This window comes from Atractosteus spatula, chromosome 9 (assembly GCF_055471065.1).
Source record: "Atractosteus spatula isolate fAtrSpa1 chromosome 9, fAtrSpa1.hap1, whole genome shotgun sequence".
NCBI classification, from domain to species: domain Eukaryota; kingdom Metazoa; phylum Chordata; class Actinopteri; order Semionotiformes; family Lepisosteidae; genus Atractosteus; species Atractosteus spatula.
In genome coordinates this window covers 17,365,955-17,382,015 of record NC_142714.1, presented here as the reverse complement: position 1 = coordinate 17,382,015, position 16,061 = coordinate 17,365,955, and the positions used below count along the sequence as shown (strand labels likewise).

Below are 16,061 nucleotides of genomic sequence, written 5' to 3'. Positions count from 1 at the left end.
ATACAGTCTTTATTAATCTATATTCATTTGGTCCACCAATGCTGGTCCTTTTGAGGTAGATTATTCTCTTCACTACAATAATGAAAATTATTATATTGAAGAGAAACACTAGTGCATAGTAACCAATGTTGATTACGAAATGTACATTGGAATCTGTGATCCAACACCTAGAAAAAATGGAAAGTATGTTTTTAAACTTGCAAAAGCTTTGTTCCAGTTTACATAGTGTTTTGAGTTAAGAAAGTCCTGCTTTTAACATTTGTTGACCTTCCATTTCAAGTGCATTGCTATGCAATTTTATGAATATTCATGAAACATTTCCAAAATTCATTTTTTGGGTGAATGATACTGATCTGTTTAAATTGATCTAATTCCACATGCTTATGTTAGATCTATAGATAAGCAGAGTGCACAATAAAGAACAAATACACATAAGTATGAAAAAAGATTATCATGATTTGTCATTTGAACACAGTAGCCAGCAAAAAGCTACCATAATTTAAAATGTCTTTTTTTATTAGACAAGTTTGTTTTTTCGTCTGATTTTATTTCATACTTGTATGCCTTTTTCTACTGGAAGTTGGTGTATTTCCTAAAATGTTTAGCAAAGTTCGTCTCAACGAGAAAAAAAAATCGGCTCAGTGCTAGAGCCCATCTTTGGGAAAGCCTATCCTATAGATTTGGTGATATTATTTTTCTGTTACCCCAGATAAATGAGCTTTTAAGAGGTAGTAAAAAACAAATTCCTTGCAATTAGTTATGGCACTAAAGTATTGAATCTTGTGATTAGCATACTGAGACATCCATCTGTCATTTGTAATCGCTTCTTTCAGTTCAGGGTTGCGGGGGAGACAGCCTCTCTTGGCAAGCAACGAGCATAAGGAAGGGTACACCCTGGATGAGACACCAGTCAATCGCAAGGCAGACATAAATATGCACACACTCACAACCTAGGGCCAATTTCCCAAGAGCACATCCTTGGACATGTGCACCACAAATACAGAGGGAAATGTATAGTACATAAAATATGAAACAAATGAGCTGATGAACAGCAACAGCATCAAAAATAAATCCATTCCCAAGCAAAAGTGAATAAATTATATTATGATGGTGTACTTACATTGAGGCAGTCTTATTACCATCGCTCTGTATGTCATATTTACCATATTTTCCCAGACCTTCAAGGAGAATGATGACTAATCCTGGCATTGCTAAAGTACATAAGAACATAAATGTCACAGGCTCTTATGGTTGTTGCTGCCTAGTTGATCAAGGGATCTTATCCACAAGTAGAAATGAAAAATACCACTCCCTCAGAACAGTTGCTTATTGATCAACTCTTGACAGAATAAGAATAACTGTATTGGGACCCTCCAGGCTATAATTAATTATCATTAACCAAACACCACCTTAAAATGATCATCCTAGGAAGTTATTGAAAATGTTGGCTTTTAGTAACTCACTGACTCAAGAACATAATAAAAACATGAATGGGCACATAAATTGCAGTTGCCCATTACATGTGCAATTCCTCTATGCAAACAAAATACAAATTTGTAAAGGGTAAACACTGCGAAGCTTTTTCTGAATTCTTACTTCTATTAATTTCATTAAACAATGCTAGCGCAATAACATGAAGTACTTAAAGGTAAAACGTCAAGCATGCAAAACAATTGAAATATTAATAGTTCCCTGTCGGTTGCATGTTTTTTTTTTAAATCCTCGTGCAAAATAAAGTTTTGGGTCACAGTTTCAAAGGATCTCTAACCATGCAAACACGGCTCTCTAATGAAACACCCATCTAGCACGATTCTGCTACATCAGGATAATGCTTTTTGTATCTATCACTTCTGCTCTGAGAGAGGTTTCATTATTGCAGTGAATGCCATTGTCCCAGTTCCGACACTGATAAGGTGTCAGCAAAGAAGTGAAAAAAATGTTATACTGATGTCTCTGCACAGCACCATTTATTTTAGTTCGTTGTAGAAGTTAAGCCCACACCCTTATAGAGATGGAACAGAGGTTTCTATTCGTTTCTTTGTTGGTTGTCGACTGGGTGGGGAACAACAGTCTGGCTGTTAGAGCTCGGCCGTGTTTTGAGGGATGTGCCAGGAAGCTCCTGCATGGGAGATGATGGCGTGGAGGGAGGGGTGCTCTAGAGTTGTGATATTTATACACAGGAGATCAGAAGTGGGCAAGAACAGGGTTTGACTTTTCCCGAACTTTTGTTTTAAACATATTTTTAAGTCCTTTGCTCTTGTCACTTAGAAAATAAGCACCTCTTGAAGATTATTTACATAATGTATACATTTTGTTCGGGAGTTTACTTGCTTGAACTTGAAATTCACTTGGAGGACACTTAAAAAAGCTGAAACATTTATGTATCTTATTGTTAAATCAACAGGTGCTGCTTTAGCATAGTTCAATTAAGCACTAGAACTAAGAAGTGAGTTCAAGCCTTTTGGCCATCTTTACTTTCTTGTCTTTCATGACCCAGTTAAAGGAAGTGCTAAAACAAAGCTTGGTCTTCAGTTCCAAATTGAAAACTCTTCTTTCATCCAAGTAGCTGTGCTACTCATGAACACAGTGATCCATACATACTGTAGTACCATGTAACTGTCGTGTCACCAAATGAGGCATTAAACTTACCCCAGCCAATAAGTGTAATTTTTAACACATAGTGCTTGATGTCAATGTTGAAGACCTTAATCAGCTGCAGATACAAATGGAAGGCTTCAATGGCAAACCAGGTAAAGGAGCAGAGCATGGAGTAGTGCATTGCTCCTGCAATGATTGCACAGACTATTGCATTTCCTTTGGAGGACAGCCACTCATTCATAAGAAAGGTGAGATTCAAGAGGAACAGGGCCAAGAAGAGATTGATGAGGATCCTGGTTGCTTTGTTGGCTTTGGCTCTCCTGTACACAGAAACATTTTTTTTTTATTCAAACAGAACAGTGATTAATGGTCTTCTTATCAGAAAAATACATTTAAAAGAATACTTACCTTAACATAAAGTGCATGAACAGCCCCACACTCAAGAAGAAGAGTGAGATGCCACAGCCAATGTTGGAAATATATGTCAAGGTTTTCAAATCTGAACTACTGATAGTTCTCTCGGAGGTCTAGGAAATTATAAATGGACAACAGAAGTTTAATAAAGGATAGATCCATTAGCGGAAGGAGCATGATTTTAAAAAAGTAGTATACTATTATATAAAATAATAATATTTAGGCAATTTAGAATTTCAGGCACCAGAAATTCTACCAATAATATATCTGTAAAGGAAAACTGAAACAGCTGCCCTGTCATGCTGCTTTAAGAAGCATAAAGAGGGAAAAAACAAATCATTTGACATGGCGTTGGATCCAGGCTTTGTTGGTGTGTAAAATGAAAATGAGGTGGAAAAACACTTCTGATGAGATGCATCTACCATGAAAAAGATGATACAGTACATTAAAGACAATGAAAATAGCTGTCAGAGTTATCCGGTCATCAAATACCAAAATAAAGCCGACAAAGTACATCAATAATGCAGAAAAGATTTTGTAATTATTATTTTGAATTGAATATAACCTTCCTAGTTGTGGTATCCACATTAAAGGTAATAAGCATATATTTATGACATTGTCTTACATCTTTTATAATAATATGATATGTTTAATTTTTATTTCTGAAAATATTAATTGGAAAGTGGGGTGCAAATTTAATCGAATATGTGGAATTTGTGAATTTATAATGTAAAATACAATAACAGTCGGGCACTACATACGTAGTGACAACTGTGTTCCTACCATGAGTACAGCAAAAAAGGTGAGGTGTTCACAGTTGCAATGTAAAGTACTTTGATTATTTTCAGTGTTACAGCCATCTGTGATCCACTGAAGTCTTGTACCTGTGGGAAAGTGTAAAAGGGTCCAGTTTGTATCCACCAGAGACTGGAAAGGTTTGCTAAAAATATATGAATATGTCAATGAGAAAATTCTTAGCATATCATGGTTCAGGCCCTCAATATCTTCCAAGTGAATTTCAAGTGACCTGTCAGTTGTGAAAAAGGAAAAGAGTAAGAGGCAGATTTTTGTGGCCACAGGCTTTTTGCACTGAGCCAGTGTTCCCTTGCTTAAAGTTTTGTGGTGGTGGTGTGTTTAGATTTTGATATAATCTGGGTCTTTGTGAATTGAATAGTTTCTGATTTTGATTTCCATTTTTATTCTGTGTTCATGTTATTACTATACTTTACTATGCACCACACAGTGTTGCTTTTGAAAGTTTGGCTACTTAAAATTTGCCCCTGTTTTATTCAACAAATATGCTAAAACAGGAAACATGGCACACTTCATTAGAATGCAGAAACAGTAACAATTTAAAGTGCAAAAATCTGTACAGTACCTTCGCCATTCCATGAATTGCAAGATGGAGTAGCACTACCCTGCAATTAAAAAAATAATAATTACAATTCTTTATAACACGAAGACACACCACTGAAAAACACTGAAATGTTGTTTTTTTCTTAGTAACACTTTTCAGCACGGAATTAAACTCTCCTTGTTCCTTTCTGGCTTGCACACTGATGCAGTTTCAATTATATGCTGTAGATTTTTCATTCCTATAATTCCTGTAACCTAACATGATGCCCAATATGTAACTCTTATAGTATATAAAAATGCAACAGGCATATGATGTGGTCCTACAACACTCCTTTGTAATGTACTATTGTAAATCCCTGATATTTGGGCCTACACTTAGTTAGTTGGTTCATATTGTAGAATTTGTTTAAAATGTTTTTAAAAATCATCTTAAATGAAAACATAATTCTTACAATGATTTAAATGGCTTATAAATTCTTCAGTTATTATATCTGTAGATTATGGTCAATGTAATTATTATATGTGTAACAACAAAGTTTGAAAATGAAAGGAGGCCATTTAGCCCTTTTTACTTGTTTTGGGGTTTAGTAGTTAATTGATCAAAGGAACTCTTTCAGGTGTTTTGTGAAAGAAAATCTTTGCGGATTTAAAATGCTTGAATCAGGTTGCCTCATAGTCTTGTCTGTTTGAGACTAAAAATATGGTGTTTTTTTATCCTGTTCAGAGGAGCAAAATATTATTGCAATAATTATTGTATCAGAGTGACCACAATTTTACACAATATTCTAAATTAGGCCTCGCTTGTACTTTGTACGGTTTTAGCACAACATGCCTTTATGTACATGACATACTTTTAAATATATATATATCCTTAATTTGTTTTGCCTTTATATTGCTTCCCCTCATTTGTCTAGAAGATAAGTGATGCTTCAAAATAAACTACTTGTTTTTAATTAATTGCTTCTTTAAATGCAGTTTTTCCCACTTCATATTTCTGTTTTGTTTTTTCAACTTTACGTAAGACTCAGCACTTCTCTACATTAAATGTCACTGATATTTTCCCATTCTTGAATTATATCTAAATATTTTTGGAATTTCCATTGTAGGTGCTATACTGACTATTAACTGTACTGTTTTGGTGCCACCTTCAAACTTGACTAGTTGACTAAAATCTTGATCTGATGGATACAAATTCAGAAGAACAGTGTTCCTAGTACAGATTCGTGTCATACTCCTCTAATTAAATCATCCATATTTGAGCATTCACCCTTTACCTGGACTCTCTGTTTCTTATCCATTTACCAGTTCTTACTCCAAGTATACATAATGTATTTCCTTGAATGCCAGTCACCTGGAATTTGAAAACTACTCTTTAAAGAGCACTTTAGTCTTTGTAGCTAAGCAACTCATCTTGCCGATTTGATAACATAGCTGGGTAATCTACTCCATATTTCCACAACCCTTTGTGTAAAGAAGTGCCTACTGTTCAGCTGTTAGTGCACGTCCCCATAGTTTCTACTTGTTTCCTCTGGTTCATGGTTCAATATTAATCCTGAAGAACACTGCTGAGCTGACTTTGTGTTTTTGTTTTAGAATTTTGAATACGTGGATCAGATCCCCTCATAACTGTTCACTTTCAGTAGAGTTTTGTACATGGCCTATGAATAACATCTCCTGCCTCCTTTAAGGTAGAATATCATTAGGACTTGGAAATATGTTTATCCTAAGTTCTCAGCTCTCAGTTTCAGTACTTCCTTCTTTACTGTGCCTTTGCTATTGCTTTTATTAAAAACTTTTATTTAAGCCTCCATTGCATTTTTTAATGTTGCTCTCAGCTTTTTAAACATTTTTTTACTTATGCTTGCAATTTGTTCTAAATCACTTTATAAAGTGCTTTCTGTCTCTGTATGTTTTTCTTAAGTTATTAAACTATCTGAGCCACTCATTTCCAGCCATATATTTTTCCTAATTGATTTGTTGAACTATTTGGTTTTTGATTCGCTAACTCTTGGGATGAATTTGTTCTGTGCTCCAAGATGAGTATCTTCAAACAACTGCCTACCATGCTCTACAGATTTCCTATCAATCCTATTCCATCCCACATTTCCTAAAGTTTTGCCACATTCCTATACAGTGTGCTTTCCTGAAGTCATAAGCAGTTTTCAGTCTGTGCTAGTTGAAGAACAGCTTTCAAACCCATTTTAGCAAACCTTAGCCTTTGTAACTTACCTTCAAGAAATTTGTGAAAGATATTGTTATGCGGTCTGTGAGATTTGAAATTCTAGCTCCCATTTCAATGGCAATGACCTCATCGGCAAAAACCTGACTGTTGTTTTCATCCTTAACACACAAACATACAAAACAAAGGTTAAGAGTATACTGGCTTCATAAAATAGTTAAATTTCTCAATACATTTTCAGGAACTGGTTTATCTTTACAGGGTCACAGCGAGTCATTCTAGCACAGGGTAAACATTCAATCCCTAGCACAATTGTGGAAATGAATCAGAAGTTAAAAGATGCTGTGCCAAAAATTCAATTAGAATTTATTTTAATTCTGAATTAAAATAAATTCTAATTGAAAAATGTTTAAGAAACAATGTAACTCTTATGTCAGGGTCTTTCCGAAATTATTTTATCTCAGGTGACCCTGTATATAATTTAATCTATATATCTGTTCTTGATAGACAGTATGCAATTTAACTGTGGGTTGCAAGAATGAATGAGAGTTCAATAAATGTAGACTATTAGGGGCAGAGTGGTGGCACTGTGGCTAAGGATCTGTACCTATGGCTGGAAGATTGTTGGTTCAAATACCATGGCCAGCAGGGGATTCCTACTGTAATCCGTTGGGCCCCTGAGCAAGGCCCTTAACCCCAGCTGCTCCAGGGGTGCTGTATAAATGGCTGACCCTGCGCTCTGACCCCAAGCTTCTCTCCCTGTCTGTGTGTCTCAAGGAGAGCAGCAGGGGTATGTGAAAAGACAAATTCCTAATGCAAGAAATTGTATATGGCTAATAAAGTGATCTTTTCATGAAGGTCATTGATACATAATGTTGATTTAACCCAGTAAGTAGTCAAGTAGTTTAGTTAGATCCTAATGAATGTGACAGAGGGAGCAAACATGTATAAAGTATTTGGCTTGACTTGCATAACTGAGGGAATGGCAGCCTATCTGTGAGTATAAGGCTGTTTAAACTCCCTCACTATTTGAAGGATTGAGCTAGAGAGTTTGCAAGGGTGCAGATGAGGAAGTGGGGGTGGCGGGGGAGGTGCAAGAGGGATACATAACGGAAAGACTTCAACTATCGATGTATTTCTGCTCCATTTATGCAGTTCTGTATTTTTACAACAAATCGCATGAATAGAATGAGATCACATTTATATTTTGTTCAAGGTTGTGGTTACATGACCATTCTGAAATGTATTTCTTTACCTTTGAAAGTCCATGAAATTGAAAAACACTAACAAATGCACTCCTGTTGGTTTCACTTCTTGCTTTGTCTAAAGCTTCTTCTGAAATGTGCACTAATGCCATGAATTCGTAGTTGGCTGTGCTGTCATTAATCACCTGAGGACACACAAAAAAAGAATTTTAAGAATTTTAAAAAAGTGAATTAGGATTAGGCTGATCTTATATACTATGATGGAAGGACTGAAATAATAAACTTTGGAAAACTACTCCTTCAAAAACAAGAATCTTCCATATTATTATCTTCACTTTGTGGAACCTCCAGCATTTACCTCTACAAATACTTGGCCAAAGCAATGAAGGCAACACTTGCACAGCATAATAAACGTATCTCAGAGCAACTTTCCTTCATGCTGTTGGGTTGGATTTTGGTATGTTTTAAGTACTGACATTAGAATTGTTTCTTCACACTTTATGGTTGCTTGAATTCTTATATTTCCTGTATGTGAAGTACACAGTTTTAGAAATTCTGGGATAATGTTACAAACCGCACGCAGACACCGTTGCATTCCCACTAGCACCCGATCACTCACTAATTAACTTCACTCACCTTGTCTATTTGAACTTCCACTCTGCAACTTGTCCTCGCTCACTATTGAGGTTTCCTCAGCGTGAGCAACGTATCTAAGTAGCGACTTACTCCGACTTCTCGTTTGTTCTTGTGACCCCCTGGATTTCTGACCCACCGTTTCTGATCTCCGACTCGCTCTCGCCTCCCGATTTGGATTACGTTCACTTTAGGAATTCAGTTTTCTGTCTCTGACGCCGCACAGGGTCTTTTTCCCTACCCTTTCCCTCGGCATACGTGACTCCTCTATTTGTATGTCTACTCGTCTTTTTGTTTGTGCGTGGGACAGGGGAGCAGAGAGGAGAGGGGCTAAACAAATGTTATGGTGACTAATGTTTTGCCAATTTATGAAGCTGAGTATGACTGCATGTGAAGCTGGCCTAAGTAACAGAGCACTGCAAAGTGTTTTACTGTAGTTAAATACAGTCTTTTCTCCCTCCATGTTTATTCCCTATATGTTTATAGAAAATATCTGCTGTTATAATGTATGGAAATAAGTTTTATTTAAGGATTGAAAATCTACATTGCTGCTACTCATATGTAATAATAAAAAATGCCTTAATTGATATTTGATAAAGATATTTGAAGTTGCTCAATAAGTAATTTCTTAATACAAGAAACTGGTTGTTTCTATTTATTATAAATAAACTGTACAATAAATGTAATTGAATTGGCATAGTTGGACTACAAATAATTATATACATAAAATGTATAGCATACAGTATATAAGTTAATAGGCTGATATTAAATTAGCTTGTAACTGCATGTAAGATTATCACAAAGTCCTTCTTGTGTTAATTCAGTTGCTTGGTTAAAAAGTGCTAAGTGAACATGAATGACATTCCAAATCGTGAACTGAAATATGATGCATACGTGATGATATTGCAACATCGAAGTCCAAATTTGGATTTTCAGGTGCGTGAACATGAAAAGTGAATAATACTTAGTTTGTCATGCTCACTTAACCGAACACTGTAACTTATTGTACAGATAAAACCATTTCTTGCAGGACTTTACATATGATGTGGTTTGTATTACTGAGGAGCAATCAAACATTTTAAATTAAGTAACAATTTTAAATATTAATCTTTCTCAGAGATTTCACCCTCAAAAGAGCCGGTGAGACCCAGTAAACCAATGATGACATATATAGCATGATGTATCTCTGTACACTAGATTATATTGGTCAACAAATGAATACTCACCATTACTTCCTTTGACGTTATCCCCAAAGCAATAGTTTTTGATTCTGATTTCCTGAGTTTTACCACAATCCCTTTGACATTCTCTGAGCTGTATATGACAACCTGACCCTCTGTCATCTTATCAGCTACTGTTGAGAGATTTCTCATGAACATTCTGTGACAAAGTATGATTTTAATTAGTATTTGATACCTTAAGTTGTGTCAAAGCATGCTAGGAAACACATTTTCTTAATTTAATAAAGTTAATTGCTTTACAGAACCTAAAACATTAGGACACCCACATATGATCAGTTCTAGAACAGATTCATAAGAAATCTAATGCCATGAAATTTAAGTACAAACTACTTTAAACTGCTTTACAAATATTTCAGCTTATTTCATTAAGCTCTGTTTAAAGGATTTTGAAAACAACTTTGTGTACAATTGAACTTCCATTTCAATGTCAAGTAGGATTTTCAGCATAAAAACTGTTCAGTTTTTTGAAGGGCTAATGTGATAAATATTTCCAAAGACTACACCACAAAGCTACCCCATCAACAGCCAAAAAAAACTGAAAAAGGGTTCACAGTCTACAGCTGATAGATAAGATAAGATTTGTATTGTCCCCTGAGGGAATTGTTTTATGGACACATTTAAATAGAATACAAATTAAAAAAAGAAGAAGAAAAGAAAAACACTGCACATTATTCTATTACAAAAAACAAGATAGGTCATTTGTAGTTTTGGCTGAATCCAGACCAATTTCTGACAATGTTCTAGAATACTGCACAAAGATTGCCTCTGATAGAACCCCTATCAATTCTCCATATTCTGGGATTACTGTACAACACAAACCACAGTTGTAGTTTTGAAAAATCCACCCACCTTCTTTTCATATTATTCTGAAGTTTATACTATGAAGTGGAGCATATAACATATGAAATAGGCCAAGGATAAAACCTTTTTAACCTTAGAAGAATAGGCTACAATAATATGGACATGATACATTTATTTAAAATTTAAATCGATTAAAACTGTTGATAGTTTCACAATACACATGCTGAAAAATGAAGTCATATTTGAAGCCAAGTTGTATACATGTCTGGGAAAAACATCTTTCTAATGAACTTCATATGGAGTAATCTCTCTCTCATCCTAGCGTTAATCCCACATCAGCAGGGTCCACTTGTCAGCACGCCCGTCTCCATTTGGTGGTTTGAACCAAATCTTTGAGCTGACGTTGCCATTAAATGCAACCGAGAATACTCCAACCAGCGCGTTGCTTTGCCTGCCGTCAGGGGGGGAGGAGAACAAAGTAATGTAGCCAATTCATAGAGGGGGATTATTAGGAGGCATGGGAAATTTGGCCAGGACACAGGGGTTACACCCCTACTCTTTTCAAGAAACACCCTGGGATTTTTAATGACCACAGAGAGTCAGGACCTCAGTTTTACATCTCATCCGAAGGACAGTGCTTGTTTACAGTATAGTGTCCCCATCACTATACTAGGGCATTAGGACCCACATGGACCACAGAGTGAGCACCCCCTGCTGGCCTCACTAACACCTCTTCCAGCAGCAACCTTAGTTTTTCCCAGGCAGTCTCCCATCCAGGTACTGACCAGGCTCACACCTGCTTAGCCTCAGAGGGTTGCCAATTGTAAATTGCAGGGTGACATGGCTGCTGGCTCATATGGAGTAATCTAAATTGCTTATTTATAATCTTGATAAACATTTGAGATGATAAGGCTTCTGTCAGCAGCTTTGGTAATTACCATCACTTACTGCAGTGGCTCTTCACCCTTTTTAAACTCTTTCCCAAGTGATGGGCCTGTCTTGCTCCCAATGCCACCCTGAGCAACCTCAACGATCTCCAGATTTGTTCATTTTGATATATTTGGTTTTTATTTTTGTTTTTTACCCAAAAGGCTCACAGCAGAAGAGTAACTTCTCTGAACTTTGTTTTTTAAAAACTTTAAAAAAGTTTTTTGGCCATGTTTTTTATTGTCCTGTGTCTGGAAGACTGCTACACCACTCTGTATAGGAAGCACATAAAAAACATACATGTTACTTACGAAGCATCTTCAGCTTTTATGGTACCATTTTTGAAAGGTAGCTGAGGGGATGCAGTACTTGTTACTGTAGACTGTACAGCTGTTGATGATGTTTGAGATGCAGTACGTGCTGCTGTGGACTGTGCAGTTGTCGATGATGTTGGAGAAGCAGTACTTGTTTCTGTAGACCTTGCAGTTGATGAAGATGCTAGAGATTCAGCAATTGTTACTGTAGACATTGCAGTTGTTGATGATGTTGGAGATTCAGTACTTGTTACTGTAGACATTGCAGTTGTTGATGATGTTGGAGATTCAGTACTTGTTACTGTAGACATTGCAGTTGTTGATGATGTTGGAGATGCAGTACTTGCTACTGTAGACTGTACAGCTGTTGATGTTGTTTGAGATGCAGTATGTGCTGCTGTGGACTGTGCAGTTGTTGATGATGTTGGAGATGCAGTACTTGTTACTGTAGACTGTACAGCTGTTGATGTTGTTTGAGATGCAGCACGTGCTGCTGTGGACTGTGCAGTTGTCGATGATGTTGGAGAAGCAGTACTTGTTTCTGTAGACCTTGCAGTTGATGAAGATGCTAGAGATTCAGCAATTGTTACTGTAGACATTGCAGTTGTTGATGATGTTGGAGATTCAGTACTTGTTACTGTAGACATTGCAGTTGTTGATGATGTTGGAGATTCAGTACTTGTTACTGTAGACATTGCAGTTGTTGATGATGTTGGAGATGCAGTACTTGCTACTGTAGACTGTACAGCTGTTGATGTTGTTTGAGATGCAGTATGTGCTGCTGTGGACTGTGCAGTTGTTGATGATGTTGGAGATGCAGTACTTGTTACTGTAGACTGTACAGCTGTTGATGTTGTTTGAGATGCAGCACGTGCTGCTGTGGACTGTGCAGTTATTGACGATGTTGGAGATGCAGTACTTGTTTCTGTAGACCTTGCAGTTGATGAAGATGCTAGAGATGCAGCACTTGTTACTGTAGACTGTGCAGTTGATGAGGATGCTAGAGATGCAGCACTTGTTACTGTAGACTGTACAGTTGATGAGTATGCTAGAGATGCAGCACTTGTTACTGTAGACTGTACAGTTGATGAGGATGCTAGAGATGCAGCACTTGTTACTGTAGACTGTCCAGTTGATGAGGATGCTAGAGATGCAGCACTTGTTACTGTAGACTGTCCAGTTGATGAGGATGCTAGAGATGCAGCACTTGTTACTGTAGACTGTGCAGTTGATGAGGATGCTAGAGATGCAGCACTTGTTACTGTAGACTGTGCAGTTGTTGACGATGTTGGAGATGCAGCACTTGTTACTGTAGACTGTGCAGTTGTTGACGATGTTGGAGATGCAGCACTCGTTACTGTAGACTGTGCAGTTGTTGACGATGTTGGAGATGCAGCACTTGTTATTGTAGAACTTGCAGTTGATGATGATGTTGGAAATGTAGTACTTGTTACTGTAGACTGTGAATTAGTTCTGGATGATGTTGGAGATGCAGTTTTTGTTTTTGTAGACTGTGCAGTTGTCATTGATGTTTTTGATGATGCACTTGTTACTGTAGAATGGGCAGTAATTGATAATGATGTTGTTGGGAATGCTCCACATGTTATTATACGTATCACAGTTGTTGATGGGTTAATACATGTAGTTACTGTAGCCATTGGACTTGTTTTTAATGGTGGGGATACAGTAATTGGTGATGTTAGGATGTTGTCAGATTGGCATCTAATACAACTCATATTAAATGTTTTTCTAGCTGTCCACAGTGTAATATTGACGATGTAAGAATCAAATGGTCTTGCTGCAAAAACACATTGGAAAATTAGAGAAGAGAATCTGTAAATGTTAACAATCTTCTGGAATCAAAGACACCAAAAAACCTGTCTCACAGGTAGACAACACATCACACATCATCAGATGATAGTATAGATATTGTACACTGGCTATTCTGGTGAATATGATTATGATTACAGTCTTTTTTTTATGGTGCTTACCAGTAACAAAAAACATTCCAGGTTATGCTGCAACACTGCTATGAAGTGCTGAATGAAGGGAAGTTACTTGATTTCTGAAAAACACTCTTTATTTGATATAATTAAATAATTAATTTAAAATTAATTATAATTGAAATAAGTGCTGGATACACTATGTGTGCTCATTGTGATGAGAATCTTCAATAGCTCTTTATCACAAAAAAGAGATTAACTTATTTTACGGTCACCATAATGTATGCCTTTGAACATGTAGTGTCTTCTGTAAGATGCTGAAAACTATATTCTCATGGCAACAATATCTCCTGAGTAGTCAGATAACAGACTTGGGTATTTCTGTATTATTTGTCCAGTGCACAATACCAGTTTTTGAATCAGGTGCTGCCTGGTCTCTTGTCCTTTTCTTGGAGTTGTCAACCATGTTTGTGTCATATGTGATTTTTATAAAATGTTTGGAAAAGTCTGTTTCAAGTAGACATCCTCATATTCTCAGAACTTCATAGCTCAGCAGTAGAAGACATATGGACTAAGCTTAACAGGTATCCTTAACAGCACAATAAAAATTTACAATAACATTGCTAAAATGCTTTTGTTTTGCTTTCCTCCATAAAATTATAGAACGGTAAATCTATCTGTGGATTGTAAGGATTCTTAAAAATAATTTCTTGTAAAACATTATGTGACATACCTGTACATATTACAATTTGAAAATTTGTCTGATGAATAAGAAACATTTACCTTTGCAAATACTTTCATTAAATGGAGTCTTGTTTACAGCACATATATCTGATGGACTGAAGCATGTAACTGTGCAGTTTCCTGAGAGATTGAATAAAAAAGTAAGTAAACATACAAAATACACAGTGATTAATAAAGCAGAAGACTTATTTATAAAATAATAAAACATATCCATAAGCATAATATGTTTAAGTAATAAAGACTTCTGTACCTGTAAGGTTTTCACTTTCATTACAATTTTGACATGGCTCTGTAAACAACACACAAATGCTGAAGTTGTCACAAACATATAGTTCAGTCTACAGGGATTTTGATCGATCATATAAAATGTAAGCTTAACACCAAGAAAGTACAGCTGGTTAATGAAAATAAACTCACATGATTGTTAATAAGCCAAGGAAAAAATAACATACACAATTAACTAAGTGATCCATGTTGTTTACAGCAATTGAAATCTAGTCAAAATAGCTCCGGTTCACTTATTTTTTATAAATAGAAAGTACTGCACTGTACTTAGATATGTCTCACAGCAGACATGCACAGTAATTTTAACAGGTGGCGCTGTTAGACAATTTATGAGCTTAGATATCTGCTCTCACTGTCTTCAAGAAAGATTTGAACAGATTTGCTTTTTGCTCCCAAAAAGGGAAAATTAATACAAGATATATTTTTGGATCTCAGTCAGTCAACAGTTACTGTTTCTAAAGTGTCAAATTGATTACAAATAATGAAAAAATCAGCAGATAAATATTTAAAATGTACCTGAAAATCGTTCAGGGCACAATAATTCTGTTAGATTTTCACATCCATGTATAAGCCGCAATATTGGAACCGTAGAAATGTTGTTTTTTTTCAAATATATGTAATAGGAGCTTCCATTTTTTTCTACATCAATTAACTCATCTTTACCTGGTAAAGCAAATATAAATTCCATTAAACGTATCTGATGGAAATAAGGAATCAAACATTAGGACAAAAGTATTAAAAAGGTAGATGTGTGACCACTCTTAAAAAGCAAGTTGAAGCAAAAGGAAATAAATATTTGCAGGAAATCTAAAAGACCAGGATTTTTTTACATACTGTATTTGTGCTTACATATTTGCTTGCTCTGTTTGTAGGTAAGGCTATGGAAACTATGAGACCTAAGAGGATTAATCACTTCATAACATATGGAAATCATATCCTATCATCATGGATTTTAAAAGGTAGGTCTTGCTTGACCAACTTGTAAGAGTTATTTCAAAAAACCACACCATTAATAAATACACAGAGAGCAGATAATATGGTGTATATAGATTTTTGGAAGGCTTCTGATAAAGTATATAAATAAAACATTAAATTTAATATTATGAATAGTAGGCATTCAGGGAAATGATTTTGTTTGAATTGAGAATTGGTAATAAATTGAAAATTTAAGCTCAGATTTGGTTATTGTAATTAGTAGAGTACCACAATGATCTGCACTAGGACCACTGCTCTTAATTATATTAAATGTGTAGCTCATGGGTTGGCAGCCTATGGGACTGTGTCACTATTGGAATGCAAATGGATTTTAATGGCATATGCAATAAAAGTCTAATAAGAGTGTAATAATATGAGTGTGTGGATACAAATGATGTACTGAGATTAGCAATTCTTACAAGATACTCTGACTCAGATTGAATTTG

General features: G+C 35.8%; 1 protein-coding gene across 1 annotated transcript; it reads right to left on the bottom strand.

Moving 5' to 3' along the window:
* Nucleotides 1–367: 367 nt before the first annotated feature.
* Nucleotides 368–13,194, bottom strand: LOC148828313 (uncharacterized). Its single transcript, XM_088925215.1, has 10 exons — nt 11,666–13,194; nt 9,612–9,765; nt 7,803–7,937; nt 6,598–6,708; nt 4,391–4,430; nt 3,796–3,896; nt 3,007–3,125; nt 2,650–2,918; nt 1,121–1,211; nt 368–392 (listed from the first exon to the last, which is right to left on the bottom strand). Exons 1-10 carry the CDS (start codon nt 13,192–13,194, stop codon nt 368–370), a joined length of 2,574 nt encoding a protein of 857 aa, XP_088781341.1.
* Between the last annotated feature and the right edge of the window lie 2,867 nt (nt 13,195–16,061).

What these genes read in the sequence shown, in the direction of transcription:
- LOC148828313 (XM_088925215.1), bottom strand. Translation starts at nt 13,194, where the DNA reads ATGACAACTGCACAGTCTACAAAAACAAAAACTGCATCTCCAACATCA. An exon ending in TAACGTCAAAGGAAGTAATG is followed by an intron (nt 7,938 to 9,611) that starts GTGAGTATTCAT and finishes GTGTGTCCTCAG; the next exon opens with GTGATTAATGACAGCACAGC. An exon ending in CCTTTTTTGCTGTACTCATG is followed by an intron (nt 3,126 to 3,795) that starts GTAGGAACACAG and finishes ATAATTTCCTAG; the next exon opens with ACCTCCGAGAGAACTATCAG.